This window comes from Rhinolophus sinicus, chromosome 16 (assembly GCF_057876585.1).
Source record: "Rhinolophus sinicus isolate RSI-liver-muscle chromosome 16, RSI-T2T, whole genome shotgun sequence".
Lineage (NCBI taxonomy): Eukaryota > Metazoa > Chordata > Mammalia > Chiroptera > Rhinolophidae > Rhinolophus > Rhinolophus sinicus.
Genome location: NC_142516.1, coordinates 63108094 through 63127826, shown reverse-complemented (window position 1 = coordinate 63127826; position 19733 = coordinate 63108094). Strand labels below are relative to the sequence as shown.

The 19733-nt window shown below is 39.4% G+C and overlaps 1 protein-coding gene and 1 pseudogene across 3 annotated transcripts in view; both read right to left on the bottom strand.

Annotated features, from left to right (window-relative positions):
* Positions 1-19733, bottom strand: part of ADAMTSL1 (ADAMTS like 1) — an 891281-nt gene that overhangs the window by 317695 nt on the left and 553853 nt on the right. For all 3 annotated transcript variants that reach the window (XM_074330337.2, XM_074330338.2, XM_019739192.3), the window contains one exon: positions 19549-19594. In XM_074330337.2, coding sequence (XP_074186438.2) covers positions 19549-19594 — 46 coding nt within the window. The remainder of the gene's footprint in view (positions 1-19548; positions 19595-19733) is intronic.
* On the bottom strand, positions 2332-2950 carry LOC148755015 (keratin, type II cytoskeletal 8 pseudogene; annotated as a pseudogene).

The window sequence follows — 19733 nt, the reverse complement described above, 5'->3', positions numbered from 1 at the left end:
ATGAGGGTTTTTTTCCCAGAGTAATTGCTGCAAATATTTTCAACTATTATTCTGCATACTCAGTGTTTAACTGTTGAAAGAGAAATAGTGTATTTCGAACCAAAATTAACCTCCAGTTAGCCACATGGTATGCTGTGTACTTGCATTTAGAGATTAATTCATTTGCAAGACAAAGTTTAGTCAGCTCAGTGCTCTCATAGGTGGCGAGAAACTCTGTCCTCAGAGAAACAGAAGTTATTTATCATTTCTTCCTAAAAATTATGTCCCTTTGTTATATAATTTCAGCACAGATAGAACTGTGGCCCACGTCAAGGAAATTGGGACGTTTTTGAAAAGCTGTTCTGTAAAGAACATCCTTTTGTTTCAGCAACAGCAGTTCTCAAAGCTGAAAGGGAAAAACACACTCATACAAACCACAAAGCCCTATAAGTAGTTAAGTCGCCGTTCTTCATTCGTTCTAGTTTTGTGGTAAGTTAGACTTGTTATGGGGGATATTGATTGGTCCCCTGGGATGTATTTCTGAGAATATACAGCAGTTCTGACCAAGTATTTGTCTGGCCAAAGTACAGTCAAGCTTTATAGCTTCCAGAGACCTAACTGTTTAGCCTAAGGACTGGGCATTGTATAGAAAGTCTGCTTTTCTATAGTTCATCCAAAGGAAGGGGCATTATAAGCCTGCAGTTGTACCAGAAAAGGGATCTAATGTTCTTTTCCCAGAATACCTATACCCTGTTATTTGGCAAAATAATCAGAAATTCCCCAAGATGCCACCCATTAAGGCTGACCTTCAAAAATTTAAAGTGATCTCATTTTCACTTTTTAAAAATAGTGTATTCTCCTGGGAAGAGTACTTTGCCACAGAAAGGGGAAAGGTGAAAGGGAATGAGGGAGGGTACAACCGGAATTACTGAGTCAGGCACCAGACTGAGCACTTTTTATATATTTTTTCAGGTAAACCTCAGAAAAACCCCAAGAGGTGGTATTTTTTTCAATTTAAAAAGTAAACATTATTCAATGACTTTTGAAATATTTTATTCCAACCTCATTTTGGGGGGGTAATTTTTTATTTATATCAGTAATAGAATACATGTTCACTGCAAAAAATCTAAAACATTACAGAAGTATAGATATAGAAAAAGAAAATCCCTCTTAAATTACTCAAAATCTCTCTCTCTGCATAGTATACATATATAATCACTGTGACCAGTTTGATGAGGGTCCTTCAAGACTTGTCATGCCACACAGCCAGTCATACTTCAGTGTGGGGATTTTTTAAAAACTGAGGTCATATTAAATATATTACTCCACAATCTGTTTTCTTTTTCACACTTAATACGTCTTGGAAGAACTTTACAGGTTAGACCTATAGATCTCCCTTATTCTTTATAAAATTTTCAATTATTTTTATTTTTTATTAGTTTTAGGTGTATAAAACAACATAGTGAGTAGACATTTACACACCATACAAAGTGATAACCCCTCAAGTCTACTACCCATCTGACACTGTACATAACTATTACGATACTATTGACCATATTCCCTATGTTGTACTTTACATCCCATGACTACATATTTTTAAAAATATAGTTAACATTCAATATTATTTTATATTAGTTTCAGGTATATAGCACAGTGGTTAGGCATTTACATAATTTACAAAGTGATCCACCCGATAGGTCTAGTACCCACCTAGCACTATACATAGTTTTTACAATATAATTGACTGTAGTCCCCATATTATATTTCACCTTCCTGTGACTATTTTGTGACTACCAAGCTGTACTTTTTAATCCCTTCATCTTTCTCTCCCATCCCCCAACCGCCCTCCCATCTAGCAACCATGAGATTCTTTTCTGTCTCTATGAGTCTTTTTCTGTTTTGTTTACTCATTTATTCCATTCTTTAGATTCTACATATGAGTGAGATCATATGGTATTTCTCTTTCTCTGTCTGACTTATTTCACTTAGCATAATATCCTCTAGGTCCATCCATGTTGTTTCAAATGGAAAGATTTCATTGTTTTTTTATGGCCAAGTAATACCATTGTATAAATATACGACAATTTCTTTATCCAGTCATCTAGTGATGGGCATTTCAGTTGTTCATATATATATACTTTAGGGTGGGCAGAGCCAGCTGAGATTTTATTTTGGAAAAAACACTTGACTTGGCTTTTAGTTGGGGGCATGGGTAAGAGGTGGTCCCCAGGCAGTAGACTCCTCCCCCAAGGGTGGGCTGAGGAATGGGGCATCTCCTGTGCCCAATGCTCCCTTGCTCAGCTCCTTTCCCACAGGGTCAGAGGCCAGGAGGGACCCCGGTAGCCTAGCCTTTTACTTGGGCAGGACATCAGAGGACTCTGACACCAGTTTGCCATCTCGATTGTCAATCTTCTTTACAACCATGGTCTTGGAGAGCTGGTGCTGGTGTGGTTGAAGGAGCCAGAGCCACCACCAGAGCTGAAGCTGGACTAGAAGTTTAGGCCATAGTTGAAGCCAGAGCTTGCGACGTTCCCATAGGCCAGGCTCACCCACCTGAGTAGCTGCTGGTGGTCTTGGTACAGATACTCATGTTTTGCATTCCAGACTCCAGCCAGCTCTCCTTGCCCTCCAGCAGCTTCCTGTAGGTAGCAATTTCCACATAGAGGGCAAGCTTGATGTTCATGAGCTCCTGGTACTCGTGCTGCTGCCGGGCCACGTCCTGCTTGGCAGTTCTCAGAGCAACCTCCAACTCAGCAACCTTGGCCTGAGCGTCCTTGAGGGCCAGCTCCCCACGCTGCTCAGCATCAGTGATGGCGGCCTCCAAGGAAGCCCTCTGGCTGTTGAGGGCCTGGAAATCAGCCTGGAGTCGGCTGTTCTGGTTCATTTCAGAAATCTCTGTCTTCATGCAATGCAGGTCATTCCCATGCTTCCCAGTCAATGTCTGCAGCTCTTCGTACTTGATCTGGTACATGGTCAGAGAAGATTCTTGATATGATTTCCATTTTCTTAAGTTTATTGAGACTTGTCTTGTGGCCTAACATGTGGCTTATCTTGGAAAATGTTCCATATGCACTTGAAAAGAATGTATATTCTGCGGCTTTGGGGTGAAATGCTCTAAAAATATCAATTAAATCTATCTGTTCCAGTGTGTCCTTTAAGGCTGCTATTTCCTTGTTGATTTTCTGTCTGAAAGATCTGTCCATGGGTGTCAGTGGGGTGTTAAAGTCCCTTACTATGATTGTGTTACTGTTGATCTCTGCCTGTATTTTGGTCAATATTTGTTTTATATATTTAGGTGCTCCTATGTTGGGTCTATTGATGTTCACTAGGGTTATGTCCTCTTGTTAGATCGATCCATTTACCATTATGTAATATCCTTCTTTGTCTCTTAGTCTTCGTTTTAAAATCTATTTTGTCCAAAATAAGTATCGCTACTCCAGTTTTATTCTTGTTCCCATTTGCATGAAATATCTTTTTCCTTCCCTTTACTTTCAGTCTATGTGTGTGTTTCCATCTGAGGTGGGTCTCTTGTAGATAGCATATACAAGGGTCTTGTTTTCTTATCCATTCATCTACCCTATGTCTTTTGATTGGAGCATTTAATCCATTTACATTTAAAGTGATTATTGATAGGTACATAGTTATTACAATTTTATTATTTGTATTTTGATATTTTTGTGTGTGTTTGTTTTCCCCCGTCTTTTTCTTTAGAAAGTTCTCTTAACATTTCTTATAATAATGGTTTGGTTGTAATGAGTTTTAGCTTTTTCTTGTCTGTGAAGCTCTTTATCTCTCCTCCAATTTTAATTGATCGCCTTGTTGGATATAGTAGTCTTGGTTGTATATCCTTGCTTTCCATTACTTTGAATATTGCCTGCTACTCTCTTCTGTCCTAAAAAACTTCTATTGAGAAGTAGTCTTATAGGAGCTCCCTTGTAAGTAGTTGACTTTCTTTTGCTACTTGTATGATTGTCTTTAATTTTTGCCACTTTAATTTTAACATGTCTTGGTGTGGGTCTGTTTAGGTTCATTTTTGGGGGGACTCTGTGTACTTCCTGAGTCTATTAGTCTATTTCCTTCATCAGGTTAGGGAAGTTTTCAGTCATTATTTCTTCAAATAAGTTCAAGTCTTTGCTCCCTCTCTTCTCCTTTTTGTACTCTTATGATGCAAATGTTATGCTTGATGTTATCCCAAAGGTCCCTTAAACTGTCTTTGTTTTATTTACATTTTTTCTTCTTGGTGTCCTGATCAGGTGTTTTCTGCTACCGTGTCTTCTAAATTGCTGGTTCTATCCTCTGCTCCATCTAATCTGCTGTTGATTCCTTCTAGTATATTCTTCATTTCAGTTATTGTATTCATTGTTTCTGACTGGTTCTTCATTATGGTTTCTATGTCCTTCTTTTTTTTTAAATTTAATTTTATTAAATTTATTGGGGTGACAATTGTTAGTAAATTTACATAGATTTCAGGTGTACAATTCTGTATTACATCATCTATAAATCCCATTGTGTGTTCATCACCCAGAGTCAGTTCTCCTTCCATCACCATATATTTGATCCCCCTTTACCCTCATCTCCCACCCGCCACCCCCCACCCCCCTTACCCTCTGGCAACCACCAAACCATTGTCTGTGTCTATGAGTTTCTGTTTCTCATTTGTTTGTCTTGTTCTTTTGTTGTTTTTGGTTTATATACCACATATCAGTGAAATCACATGGTTCTCTGCTTTTTCTGTCTGACTTATTTCGCTCAGCATTACTCTCTCAAGATCCATCCATGTTGTCACAAATGTTCCTATATCATCTTTTCTTACCGCCGAATAGTATTCCATTGTGTATATATACCACAACTTCTTCATCCATTCATCTATCGAAGGTCTATGTCCTTCTTTATGCTTACTACCTCTTTGTGGAAGTTCTCACTAAGTTCCTTAAGCATTCTTATAACCAGTGTTTTAAATTCTATCTGATTGCCTGTATTTAATTTAGTTCTTTAGCTGGAGGTTTCTCCTGTTCTTTTATTTGGGACATGTTTCTTTGTTTCTTCATTCTGAATACCTATCTGAGTTGGCTTTTATGTATTAGGTAGATCACCTATGTCTGTTAGTCTTTGCCAGGTGGCTTTAGGTAGTATGTGTCTTGTATGGGTCAGTGGTGCAGTCTCCCTGGTCACCTGTTTTCAGGAGTGTCCTGTGTATGTGTGGTGCATATTCTCCTGTTGTAGTTGAACCTTGGTTGTCTTTGGCCTATCAGTGTGTGGGACTGACTCCCAGGCTATGAGGACTGGCTATGCCCACAGTGTATGAGCTGCTGTGTGGGGGCTGACATCTCAGAGAGGGATTCACCACAGTGGGCTCTTGTGCCTGTTGAGACTACCCTTTGACTGTGCTGCTTGTGCAGCTAACCGGGTAGTGCTCTGCTATGCTATGAAGCCAGCCTCTGGGTTTGTTGTTTCTGGTATCACTTGGGAGGGGCTTTAATGCAGGCCAATCTCAGCCTTGCTTATGACCAGACTGGGGCTACTTGATAGGATCTACAAAGCTATATGTGATTGGCTGCTGCCTGTGCTGGACCTAGAGGCATGTGGGAGTGGCCTTGCTGTGAACTGAGGCCTGCTGCCATAAATATTGGGCCTGGGGCAGCTTTGCAAAAGGCCTAGGCCCCCATAGGCCTGTTGCCACCTGCCGTCTGCCCATAATGCTCAGCTGTTGAAAGAGCCTCCTTAGATGTGTGGGCCTGGCTGGTTGACCTGGTGTTAAGAGTGTCCCCAGCAATACACTAGGCACGGCTGGTAGTTTATACAAAGTTAATGCAGATTCAATTCTTGTGCCAGTGTCGGGCATATGACCACTTTGCAAAACACCCTGAGAACACCACAGCCAGCTACCACTCACCTCAGGCCCGTATGTCCCTGAGAGGTGCCCAAGAAAGGCTACAGCACAAATTGTGAAAAACTGTTTACCACCGAATGTTCCTCAGGCTGGTGCAGGCTATCCACTGCTGTAAAAGGCTTCCACAGCTTGTGGGGTGGGGCTGGCCACCCAGGAGCCAAGACTGACCCCGGCTATGCAGCACTAGATTGATGGGGCAGGGATCCAGAGCATCACCACGGTGGTGCACATGTGTGGATTTTACCAGACCAATGCAGTCTCAGATTTGGTCCTTTGGGGGAGGGTTCAACATAGAAAACATGGCACCCATCTGTAGGCTACACCTGAGGTAGGCTCCACCCAGGGACCATGGAAGCTGTCTCTTCAGCCCTTGTCCCGAAGGCACACAGCTCAGTCTTTCCCTGTATGTCTCTGGCATCTCTCAAGTTGCTGCCCCTCCACTGGAGCCCAGGCGAGTGCAATCGAATGAGCCTCTGTGTGGGCACTTTAAGAGGATGTCGGGGTTTCCAGCTGCCTTCCATCTCACCCCAATGAGCAGACAGAGTCCTCACTGATTTTCACTGCCAGATATTGTGAGGACTTCTCAGAACAGGATCCCTGGGCCTGTGAGTCGATGTGGGGCTGGGATCCCTCCGTTTCCAGGGGCATGCATGACACTGAGGTGGCCCTCCAAGTTTTCAACCACTACCTGTGGGTTTGGGGTCAGCCCATCTTGAGTGTCGGCCCCTTCTACCAGTCTCTACTTGGTCTCTTCTTTATATCCTTAGTTATAGCCATTCGGTTCAGCGAGTGTTCAGATGATTCTTGAGGTTGACTGTTCTATGATTTAGTTGTAATTCTGATGTGATCCTGGGAGGCAGCAGGCATAACATTTACCTACCACGATCTTGGACCTTGTCTCCCTTATTCTTTTTAATGATTGTATAGTGTCCCATGGTATGGCCATACCTTGATTTATTTAACCAGCCACCTCCATTTGTTTCCAATTTTTAAATTATGATAAACATTGAATTAATAAACATTCCTGGTACATGTATAAGATGGGTATTTTTATAGGTAAGAAAGCTGAGATTGGAAGAGGCTAATGAATTGTGTTTAAAAGCACTTATTTACTAAGTAGCAGCCCAGGACTCAGAAGAGCCTATGTTCTTTCTGCTATGCAATGCTGCTTTTAGTCTTGCGTGTCCAGAATTGAAAATGAAGAGAGTGTCCTTTAAATCACCCTTCACACATGCTAACTGGACTTCTCACACAGACGGTTTGATGACCTCTCCAAGGCTGCCAACATGAAAATGCATGTGGAATCTAAAGGATAGGAGAGCCTGGGCCCAATTTTGTTACATGAACAAATATATATCAACGTGCAAATGAAATCCTAATAAAGTTACTTGGAATAGACACGTCCTACCAGACTTGAAAATGAGAGCACTCTCTTTTTTAGTGAAAATTAAAGTATAAGGAAAATTCATGTTTTTTTTCAGCTAGATGGGTAAATAGGAGGGAAGCATGGATGGATCTGGCAGGAAGCATATTTCTTTGGTCCACTGATGGAAAGCTGAGACAGCCTTGGGGAGAACCACCCAGAATGCCCAGGATGCCCTCAGAAAACCCCCTGTAGCAGCTGGAGGTTTCTGAACATTTCTTAAGAACAAACCAACATCTTTCCCTCAGGATTTCTTTCCTACTCAAGAGACTTCGTACTTGAAGCTAAGTATTCCCTCTACTGCCATTTATACATTCAGTCTGAGATTGACTGGCTGTGAGTCTGGGAGAAGAGAAATACACAGAAGGGGGTGGTTAGAGCTGCCCCGCTTTCTGTCAGCCTTCTGTTCTTCTAAATAAGGCGCATCACTCTTAGTGAGAAGCTAAGAATGCCCCTTACAAAATAACATTTGGGGTTAAATACACACTCATCAACACAAATAAATACCTCTTTCCCCATAATGCACCGTATACCATACTTCATAAAGTGACCCATTAGGGCCCCAAATAGCCATGCGACTTCTTGCCTCACCCTTCACACATGCTAACTGGACCCAACCTCACAGGGAATTTCCTGACCACACCATATAGAGCGGCCTCACCCATGTCAACCTCTATCCTATTATTACCCTACTTTATTTTCTTCATAATCTTTCACTACCTGAAATTGCCATACTTTTCTTTATTTGCCTTCTACCACTAGAATATAAGCTTTATGAGAATAGCACCTTCTCTTTTTTTGTCACAATTTTACCCCAGTGCTTAGAAAAAGTGCCCGGTACATACCCTGTTTCCCCGAAAATGAGGCCTAGCTGGACCATCAACTCTAATGTGTCTTTTGGAACAAAAATTAATATAAGACCTGGTATTATATTATGTTATATTATATTATTATTATAAAGACCCAGTTTTATATTATAGTAAAATAAGATTGGGTCTCATATTAACATGTGCTCCAAAAGACACATTAGAGCTGATGGTCCGGCTAGGTCTTATTTTGGAGGAAACACGGTAGAAGGTCACAGTACAAATTACTGAATGAATTCCATTTTTTTTCATAACACTCCCTCTCTCATTGTAGCCTAGAAAAATATTCCATCATCTTGAAAGTCTTAGATCAAGTGTTACCTTATTTAGGATGTCACGCATTCATTCATCATATGTGTTGAATGTTTACCATGTGATAGAGGTTACCAAACTTCATCTGTTCACAACCCCTTTAATGTCCTGGCAATTTTTCTTATGGCACCTCCAGGTCTAACAGTTCCATTTATCACATAGTTAGGTCCAAATAACGTAATAGGTATTTGTTCTCTAACAACTTAGCAGCAATTTGAAAAACAAAACAAAAACCCAACAAACTGTGTGTGTGTGTGTGTGTGTGTGTGTATATATATATACACGCACACACATATATAACTTGAAAGAAAAATAACATTTTTTAAAAAGAATTCATAAATAGTGTTTCCTTACTAATGGTATGTGTGAACCTGGTGGGCACTGCACAACTTCTTAAAGTCTGAAATCAGATTGGACAATGCCACCCTCACTTGCTGTCTTATGTTCTCACAACATTTGCTTTTTATTGAAGCAAGCCCAACTTTATAAAGGTATCATGGAAAGAAATACAGCATGCTCTAGGAGTTTGCAAAGTGTCCAACAGATGCAAGTATTTTTATGTTTCCCATGAATATTTAAAATATCCCGCAGAAGTCTTGTGAGTTTGCTGTGTTTCTTGGGACACAGTTTTAGAAGCACAGGATTAGAAACTTCATGTTAGGCACTGGGTGTACAGTGGTGAGAAAAATCAGACACGGTTTGTCTGTGACCTCTTAGTACTTTGTGCTTACCTTCACACTGGTAGTGCTTTACAACATTTTAATTAATTATGTGTTGTGTACCTGTCTTTTATACTACACTTTGGTTTCCCTGAGGATGAGCACCCTCTCTTTTTATTCATAGCAGGAGCTCCTAACTTCCCTAAAGTGGAGCAAGAATGGAATGCTCAATAAACTTTGGTGAAATACTGAAAGATTAAATGAGAGAATGAGTAAGTGAACAAATGAATGGCTCTGACAAGTAGCACAATGTCTTATTTTCAGCTACCAGAATAAAGACTTGACTATGTGAAAGTTCACCGCCTTCCTATCTTAGATGTACCTGTTGGCTGAACGGCCCCGTATGCTGGCCCATTGACTGCCTCCTGCAGTTGCTATTATTTACTACAGCATCTGTCTAGACTCCACGGGTATTTCACTGGCCAGAATGTTGTTCCAGTAGTTTGTGGTCTTTTTTTCCCAAATTCTGACCAAGGAAAGTCTGTACTAGAATGTTCATTCCTTCCATGTGCTGCTCTTTGACTCTTGACATAAAGCATAAATGTGCTCTGATTTTATGCTGTACAAAGGTCCTAAAAGAAAAATAGATAAATGTGTCAAATGGGAATTTACCTTGTATCAGCCATTAATAACCATGTGACGGGATCTATGAACGCCTTGCACCTTTACAACCTCAATGATGAGGATTACTGGTTAAGATGGAGGGTCAAGGTCTGTAGCAGGGACAGGAACTTTGCTTCTACTGTCTACATTGGCTCCCTCACTCTGACTCTATAGCTGGTTGTAAATCTTTTCACTAAGTATTACCAGTCACTAAACTATCATAGATATTTTCATTGGTCTGCATTCAGATCCAAATTCAGGACAGCCTAGACATAATACTTTTGAAGAATTAAAGAATTTTTTTGCTGGAATGGACCTTTGAGATCATTCAGTTCAACACTGTCATTGTTTGGGTGCAGAAACTGAGGTTCTCAAAATTATGAACTTGCCCTGGATCATTCTGTTCTCTCCGGCCATAGAGCTGCTGCATTTGTCTCTTGTTGGAATGCTGCACATAAGACATTCCATAGTAATAATGCTGGAAACCATAAAAGTAGATTGTATCAAATTGAGAATGAAGCAAGGTGGTTTAAGAAAAGATATTCTACTTCTAAAACATATCTCAAATCTTCCTATCAGTGCCACTCTAATCCAAGAAACCATTAGTGCTCACCTGAACTACTGCAACAGCCTCCAAACTATCATTCCTGCTTCCACTTCCTTCTTTGCCATCTATCTCCAGAGTGACCTTGCAATCAAACCTATCTTTTGTAATAAATCTAACACTCTCTACCCTCCTGAAAGTTCTCCAGTAGTTTTCTTTTATACTTAAAATGTAACACTCTACAATATCCTGTGTGATCTAACTCCTGTCTACATTAAGGTACATTTTTTCTTATCTTCCAATACTCTTCCCCTGTAACTATCCTCAAGATATACTGGACTTCATTTTTCTTTGAATACACCAAATTCCTTCTCAGTTCAGAGCCTTTGCACTAGCTGTTCCTTCTATCTGGATTGCTCTGCCTCTGATATTTACAGAGCTAGTTCCTTCCAGTCATTCAAATATCATTCTGCAAGTGGACTTCCCTGACCATTCAATCTTTGAAGTGGCCACCAATCACATAACTCTTTGCAGAGCACTGATCATTACCTGATATTTTTTTCTTTTAAATAATTTGTTTACATGATTTTGTAATCTGGTTTCCTCCATTAGAATGAAAGCTTCAGGAGAACTAGGTCTTGGTCTTCTTCACCAATGTTTCCAGCACCGAGAACAATTCATGTGCTTACTTATTTTTGGAGTTAATGGGTGATGTTTTGTTTTCATGCACTAAAAACATTTTTAGTTGTATCAACCATACCTGAGAAGACAGAAATCCCTTGTTCACTCACCTCCCTAGGAGTTCTAGAAGAGATATGAAAATGTGGCTTCCCAACTGTAATCTTATAGTTTTTTTGTTTTTTTTTTTTAAGAGTTGCAGTGGAGCAATAAAATCTTAATAAAGAATTGAAAAGCACCATCCACTCTCACAAGCACCTTAGCCTATTATGTTGCCAATTGTGGTCACTGTCTCATAAATCTCAAATCTTATGAAGACTAAGGATATTGACACACACACAAAAAAAAACCCACAAAAAACAGTTTATGAGTAACAGCAATAGTCTAAATACTTTGGAAGTCAATTGAAAATGCCTACTTAAAATCAAGGGGTTCATATTTCTGGTCAAGATGGCAAAGTAGGTAAGTGCTATGCTTGCCTCCACTCAGGACCACTTCAAATTTACAAATAAACTAAACAATAACCATCATTGAGAATCTCCTGAAGTCTAGCTGAACAGAAGTCCTACAACTAAGGATATACAGAAGAAGTCACCTCGAGATTGGTAAAAGGGCCAGAGATGTAGAATGGACTGGTCCCAAACCTCATGTGGTGGTTAAAAATTGGGAAGGATATCTCAACAGCAGATGTCCCTGGAGGAGTAAAGAGTTCCAGTCCCACACCAGAATTTTTCACTTATGGAGCTCCAGCACTGAGGAAGCAGCTTATAAGGTGTCAGGGACATAACAGGAAGAACTGAATTGTCTGGCTATAGGGCAAAGGCTGGAAGGGCAGCTTTCTTCCAGAGAGAATTGCTGGAAGAATCCATTATTTCTTTGTTGAGCTCTCAACCCTCCCCACGCGCAGATGCAGTCGGCGACCATATCTGAGTCTCCATCAGCATGGTGAACATCTCCATCAGCATGGTGAACACTGTTCACCCCACCCTGGTGATTCCTTGAAAACCTGCCCCATCAAATTTGTGGACCCATTCAAGCCACTTCTAGTGGCTTTTCCATACAAACAGCCCATCTTGGCTCATGATGCAGACTTTCCTAAAATCTCTCAAAGGTTCACAAAACCCAAACAGGAAGCATCTGGCCTCGATGTGCCCTGTACCACTTGCTAAGCAGCCCTGAGCTCAGCACTAGTGTCAGCCAGACTCTGTTTGCAGCTTAGCCTCTCAAGGCATCTCCAAACCTAGTGTGGATGGCTGCCATCTGAGGATTGCTTTGTGGCTCATGCCAGGTGACCCCAGGCAAGGCACAATCTGCAGTTGAACTTGGCCTATGGTGGGTCCCCTCTCAGGAGGCCCTGGGACGGCACAACAGATGGCCAGTTTCAGACTGAGCCAGAACACCATTCAGGATGAAACACCGAGGATCAAACACCCAAAGGGCAGACTAGGCAAGCACCAGAACCTGCTAAAGGGAATACTGCTCCATAGAGTCAGCCCCTACACAATAGCTCCTCCACTGTACTTACAGCCAGTTCTCACAACTAACTGAGGGTCAATCCCTCCCATTGACATGAAAACAGCAACTAAGGTTCTACTACAACAGGAAGGCACACACAACACACAGAAGAAAAATACATGGAGCAGCCAGCTCAGGTGACCATGGAGAGTGAACCAATGGGTCCCACAGGACACCTACTACATACAACCACTATACTAAAACCAGGAGACCTAGCAGCTCTACCTAATACATAGAAACAAACAAAAGGAGGCAGGCAAAATGGGGAGACAAAGCAACATGTCCTAAATAAATGAACAGAACAAAGGTCCAGAAAAAGAACTAAACAAAATGGAGACGAGCAATCTACCAGACAGAGAGTTCCAAACACTGGTTATAGGATGCTCAATGATCTCAGGGAGAACTTTGACAAAGAGATAGGAAGCATAAAAATGGAGATGGAAACCATAAAAAATAACCAGTCAGAAATGAAAAATACAACTGAAATAAAAAAAATGCACTGGGAAAAAACCAACAGCAGATTGAACAAAGCAGAGCATCAAATCAGTGATTCAGAAGACAAGGTAGCACAAAACACCCAATCAGAATAGTGCAAAGAAAAAAGAATCCAAAAACCTGAGGATAATTTAAGGGGCTTTTGGGACAACATCAAGCATACCAACATTCGCATCATTGGCGTACTAGAAGGAGAAAAGAGTGAGTAAGGAATTGAAAACCTACTTGAAGAAATAATAACTGAAAACTTTCCTAACCTGGCCAAGGAAATACACATACAAGTCTCAGAAGCACAGAGAGTTGAACCCAAAGAGGCCCACACCAAGACACATCATAATTAAAATGTCAAAGATTAAAAGAGAAACTTGAAAGCAGCAAGAGAAAAGCAGTTCGTTTCCTACAAGGGTGCTCCCATATGACTGTCATCTGATTTCTCAACAGAAACTTTGCAGGCCATAGACAACAGTTTAGTGGTTACCAGAGGGTAAGGGGTGGGGGGTAGCAGATGAGGGTAAATGGGATTAAATATATGGTGATGGAAGGAGAACTGACTCTGGGTGGTGAACATACAATGTGATATACAGATGATGTATTATAGAATTGTACACTTGAAACCTATGTAACTTTTCTAACCATTGTCACCCCAATAAACTTTAATTAAAAAAACAAAAACAAAAGTACAACTTTTCAGGCCAGAAGGGATTGGCATAAAATATTCAAAGTAATGGAAACAAGGACCTACAACCAAGATTACTCTATCCAGCAAAGCTATCATTTAGAATTGAAGGACAGATAAAGAGCTTCCCAATACCAAACCAGTATTACAAGAAATGGTAGAATGACTTCTTAAAGGAGAAGAAGAAAAGATATCAAACACATGAATAATAAAATGGCAGTAACTACGTATCTATCAACAATTACTTTAAATATAAATGGAGTAAATGCTCCAATCAAAAATCATAGGGTAGCTGAATGTATAAGAAAACAAAGCCCTTATATAAGCTGCTAACAAGAGGCTTATCCCCACTATGCTTTCTCACATTGGTTGCCCGTAGTTTGGCTCATTTCATGTAGTTCCTTTGAGTTGTTCTTATTCATTGGAGTCAGGCTACCATTGGCTCTTATTTCTCGGTTCTGGGGCTGTTTTCTCCATGTGCATTACTTGTTCATTCAAAGTGAAGGTATTATTAGGAAGACATGATTTTTCAGATAGTAGAGTAGCTAAGGTTAAAAATAAAGCCAGAAATAGGAGATCTGATTTTAATTTGGATGAAAACAAAGTTTGGAAGAAAATATTTAGAATACTAATTTCATTGATTAGCTACTTGAGGATTTCTGATGTTCTTTAAAATCTGTTTTTACATGGAATAGGGCAGGGCAGTCGCTTCTTTATTGTAGTAGAGGGCAATCGGGCTTTTTTATTTCAAGCCTTTTGCTTTTGATTTTTAGAAGTAGTTTTAATTAACAAAGTAACAACAATTTTAAAAATTGAAATGAAAAATTTATGATGAAAAATAGCAATTCGTGCCTCCTCCTTCCCCAATTCTGTCTCATTCCCTAGAGGTAAGATTCAAGTCTTCTAGCTGTTTTTCATATTTATCTCCATATTTCTAAAATAACATCCTTATACTGCTATTTTTTTTATTTTTCATTTTAGATTTTGTCTATTCCTACTATGAACTATTATATATCTCCCTTTATATCTCTCTATATCTTTGCAACAGAGTTATGTGACAAAATTTAATTAAATCAAATTGTAGTGTTTGCGTTAGTATGGCTGTATACATGTTGTTCATAGCCACGGCACAAATTATCGATAATTACATTTCAGGTTGAAAGAAACACAGACTAAAAGTAAAGGGATAGGGAAAGATATTTCATGAAAATGGAAAAAAAAAAAAAAAGGGTGGGGTAGCAATACTTAGTCTGGACAAAATAGACTTTAAGACAGGCTACGACAAGAAATAAAGAAGGAGCCAGTAATCCCCCTTCTGGGTATTTATCTGAAGAATCCCCAAACACTACTTCGAAGGGACATGTGCATCCATATGTTCATTGAAGCATTTGTTTACAATGGCCAAGATATAGAGGCAACTTGGGTGTCCATGAATGGATAAAGAAAAGGTGGTATATACATACAATGGCATATTATTTAGCCATAAAAAGGAATGGAATCTTGTCATCTGCAACAACATGGATTGACCTAGCGGGTACTAAGTTGAGTGGAGTAACTCAGCCAAAAAAAGACAAATGCCATATGATTTCACTTACATGTGGAATCTAAAGACAAAATAAACAAAGAAACAAAACAGAAACAGACTCAAATATACAGAGAATATTTTGATGGTTGCCAGATCGGAGGGGGGTTAGGGGGGTGGGTGAAAAAGGGGAAGGGATTAAGAAGTACAAATTAGTAGTTACAAAATAGTCATGGGATATAAAGTACAGCATAGGGAATATAGTCCATATTACTGTAATAACTATGTATGGTGTCACATGGGTACTGGATTTATTGGGGTGATCACTTCATAAGTTATGTAAATGTCTAATCACTCTGTGTACTCTTGAAATTAATGTAATATTGTACGTCAACTGTAATTGAATAAAAAAATCAAAGAAATCAAGGGGTAAAGATTAGAGATTCAATTTGAATATACATGAAGGTGTAACCTAAGGAGAACTTTTTGATGGGCCCCAGGGAAGATCTCTGAGACATAAATGACTCAATTAATTGGTTTGCTAGTTCACACCTACTGTTTCTCCCAAAAGTATCCTTAGTCTTTCCTTCCAGAGAGAGAGAGAGCCTTGCAATTTTCCTAGGAAAAAAGCAGGGACTGTGAAATGGGAAAAGCTGGATGAACTATATCCTTCAGAATAAAAACAAGTCTACTTGGACCAGCTAGAAATAGTATAAGAAGCTATCCTGCTATAAGAACTATGCAAACATTATGGGAACGTTAACTTTCTCATATTAATACACTGTCTGTCCAGCAATTAACAATAAAACTTTAAAAGTACATGAACTAATTTCAGGGGAAGCCAGAAAATTTGGGAAACTGAGGAGACGTTTTCTCCTCTTTGGCCTTGGGGAACAAGAACCCAAAGAAATATTGCAATGTAGTAGCTCTATAAAGAATTAAAAAGTGTGAATCTCTGTAACAGAAGTGGTTCAGAAGAGCCCTAGGAAGCTGTCCAGGGATTAAGGAGTGACCCCTGAAACTTAGCTAACAAGAAACCCTCCAATTATTCTGAAAGGAATATCTAAAAAGGGAATATTTAACTGAACTTCTTAGTTTGAAAAAGTGGAATGTGATTATCAAAAGATCCTTTCTTACAAGATTTTTAATTTGTTTTTTTGGCAATGTTGCTTCTGTCATGGCCAAAAGCCAGAAAGAAGAAGAAGAAAAAAAGCTTCAAATTATTTGAAGACTCTTGGTTCTCATAAAATACTCAGTGTCAGTTTGATTCTAGGAGCTAGGAAAATTTACCTTATTTTCCTAGCTCCTAGAATCTAGGAAATATTTAGGAAAAATTTTTTTCATAACATTTCTAAAACACATTAAGTCAATACCATTTAAAAAAACAACAAAACAAAAACCTTATAGCTCTTTGATTCTTTTAATCAGTCCATAGTTCAGTGAGGGTGTGTGTGTGTGTGTGTGTGTGTGTGTGTGTGTGTGTGTGTATGTAGTGGACAGGCAATGATACCATGTTACCTGGCAACTACTGTCCTAAATGGAAAGAGAGAAATGAACTAGACAAAATTTTCCATTGAAAATTTACTCTTATTCCCAATAATCATGAATTCTAGCTTTTTATACTCTCCCTGGTCAGGCATTTAAAAATATACACTTTTCATTCATTTTAGTCTCTCATCTCATCTGTATTTTGATCATGGGTCACTTCCAATTTCACTTCCTATGTCCGTATTCTCTATTACTGCTTCAGTGCAGGACAGAGTCCTAACACCCTGTTGACCATGCTCTCTGTCAGATCAGGCTTTAACCTCGCTGAGCCCTCTTTACTGCCCAATGATTCTTCGATTTTGCTTTGCTGGCTTCCACTCAATTTCCTCAGTGGCTATTCTAGGCCTTATGCTCACTTTCCCAAGGCTGAATCACCTCCATCACTTTCAGCAGAAGACTTTGAAACCTCTGCAGAGAAGCTTGAGACAGTTCTTCATGAGCAGTCTCCACTTTTCTCTTTTTTAGAAATCTTTCTATATCCTCATCTTTTGTTTCTTAATTTGTATCTGTTTTCTAAGAATGAAGTACATGTCCTTCTTCTTTTTCAAGATTGCTGTTCTTATTGTCACCCACTATCTCCTTTGGGACCTGTGGCATTAAGTATATCTACTCTCACCTCCACATAGGGTCACTCTGTAGATCAACTCATCTCTCAATTGTCTCTCATTGTAAACAAAGAATCCACCCACCCTTCCATGACTCCACAAATAATGAGATATCTCTGTTAACACCTTATAGAAATAACTCATACCCATTGACTCCATTTCCTCATGAATATGTTTCTTTCCCCCCTTGTGATCTTAATTTCATTCCTAATGCACTATAGAAACCATTCCCCCATTGGCCTTTTTTCATACTTTAACCTCTTGGCAACAGTTATCCTACTGAATGTCTTCAGGAATTCTCTTTTATTTCTCCTTCTACTTGTCTCGTGGTGTCTCTGAGGGCTTACCTGGCACTATGTTCTCTTTCTTTCTGAGAACAGATATTCACCAAAGTTCTGAGGATCCCTTCTCTCATCATGTTATACACTCGATTGAACAAACTGCTACCAAATCTTCAAATTCTATATTGCTTATTTGCGTTTCCAGGGCCTGAGCTCCAATCTCTTTCCTTAGCTCAAACTCCCATTGCCTCGTTGAATATACCACCTACAAGATCAGCCTGCATGTCCAACTCAGTGGTGTCCCGAAATCAAATTGATTATTTTCTTCTCCCAAACCTCCTCCCAATTTTCTTATTTTTGATAACGACATTTGCCATTCTTCCCAGCATCCTGGGTACTCATTTAGCATTTGGCAAATATCCACTGTATGTTAACTTACTATATGTAAATCAACAGTGCTTAGCCTTGGGGATACAGGAGTGGACAAGCTGAATGAGGCTCCTCTCCTCACGGAATTTACATTCTAGAGTGGTGGGAAAACAGGAAACAAACAAGTAACTAAATAAGATAAATTTGGGTTGAGGTAAGTGCTATAAGGAAAGTAAAATGTTATTGATAGACTATTTGTGAGGGATGGGTTTGGGCAGCGGGACAATTACATTATATAAAATGGTCAAGGAACCCTACCTGAGGAGGTGGCATTTGAGCTGAAACTGGAATAAGGAAAATGCCCATCGTGCATAATACTGAAGAAAGAGCTTCTCTAACAGAAGGAGCAGCAAGAGCATGAGCTCTAAATATGCACACACCTGTTTTCTTTATTCTCAGTCCAACTCATCACTCGGATTTTAATTGCTTCAGTCTTGCTGAGTGACCTTTTCATCTCTCTTTTATCTAGTCCCTCCTGGTTAAACAAGCTCCTATTACTGCTTGCTCCCCATTTATTTCCTGTTCCAGTGCATCCCTCATATCACGACTGAAGTGAAACTATAATATCATACTCTCACTCAAAAACCTCTAGTGACCCCTCATTATGCACTGAACAAATATAAATTTGGAAGCGTAACATTCAAATCTGCTCATGGTGTAACCTCAAAATATTTTTCAATTCTTCTATTCCATATTGATAAGCACAATTCTACCAAAATTAGTTTTCAGCACACACCTTACACGTTTCTGCCTCCAAAGTTGCCCTTTATGTCTCCTCCACTTGGAATGGCTGTCACCCCCTTCCACCCAATCTGGGCCACTCCCAGCCCTCCCAGCCCTCTTAGCCCGATCTCAAATCACCTTTTCCTTGAAGACCCTTCAGATTTCTCTGTGTTTAATCCACAAAGAACTCCATTCTTTTCTTATAGCAGTTGTCATATTTTGACTGAGAATGTGGCTATATGCACATCTGTCTTTTCTCTTTACATTTCTTACTATATCACAGATGTCTTAAGACAGTGACCACATGTTATTTATCCTTGTACTACTGTAGTGCCTCACACATAGTTGGCATTGAATCATATATGTCGAATGAATGAATGAATCTGAGTTTGATTAACTAACACTTATTTCGTAATACCCCAAGTGATTTCCCTTTTGTCATTTCTTTTACTTGGTTCTTAAGAGACTTAAATATAAAAAGTCAGAAAGCAGAGAGGAAATACATACAGTCCTTGTCTTGAAATAGTCAAGTTAGTTTCAATCTGGCCAAATTTGTATAAGTTTATATTGAGGAACATTAAAAATACTTATTTTTCAATGCTTCATAATCTGTATAGTGAGTCAAATCACTCTTAGTGAAATGAGAATTGATTGATTTCTGCTCAGGATACATAAAACTGCTTAGCATTAGTCATTGCTTTAAAAATACATAATCACAATCACAGAACCTCAATACTTACCACATTACTGCATGTTCTGTATCGAATATTTCTTCCCTCACAGCTCCTAGACGACAATAAAAAACAAAACAAAATAAAACACACCTCATTATTACCTATGCAAGGCTCAATATTTGAACTATTTTCTTAGAAAAAGAATTCTCTCTTAATACTCATAAGAGTCTGTCTTTTCTTCTGTGTATGTT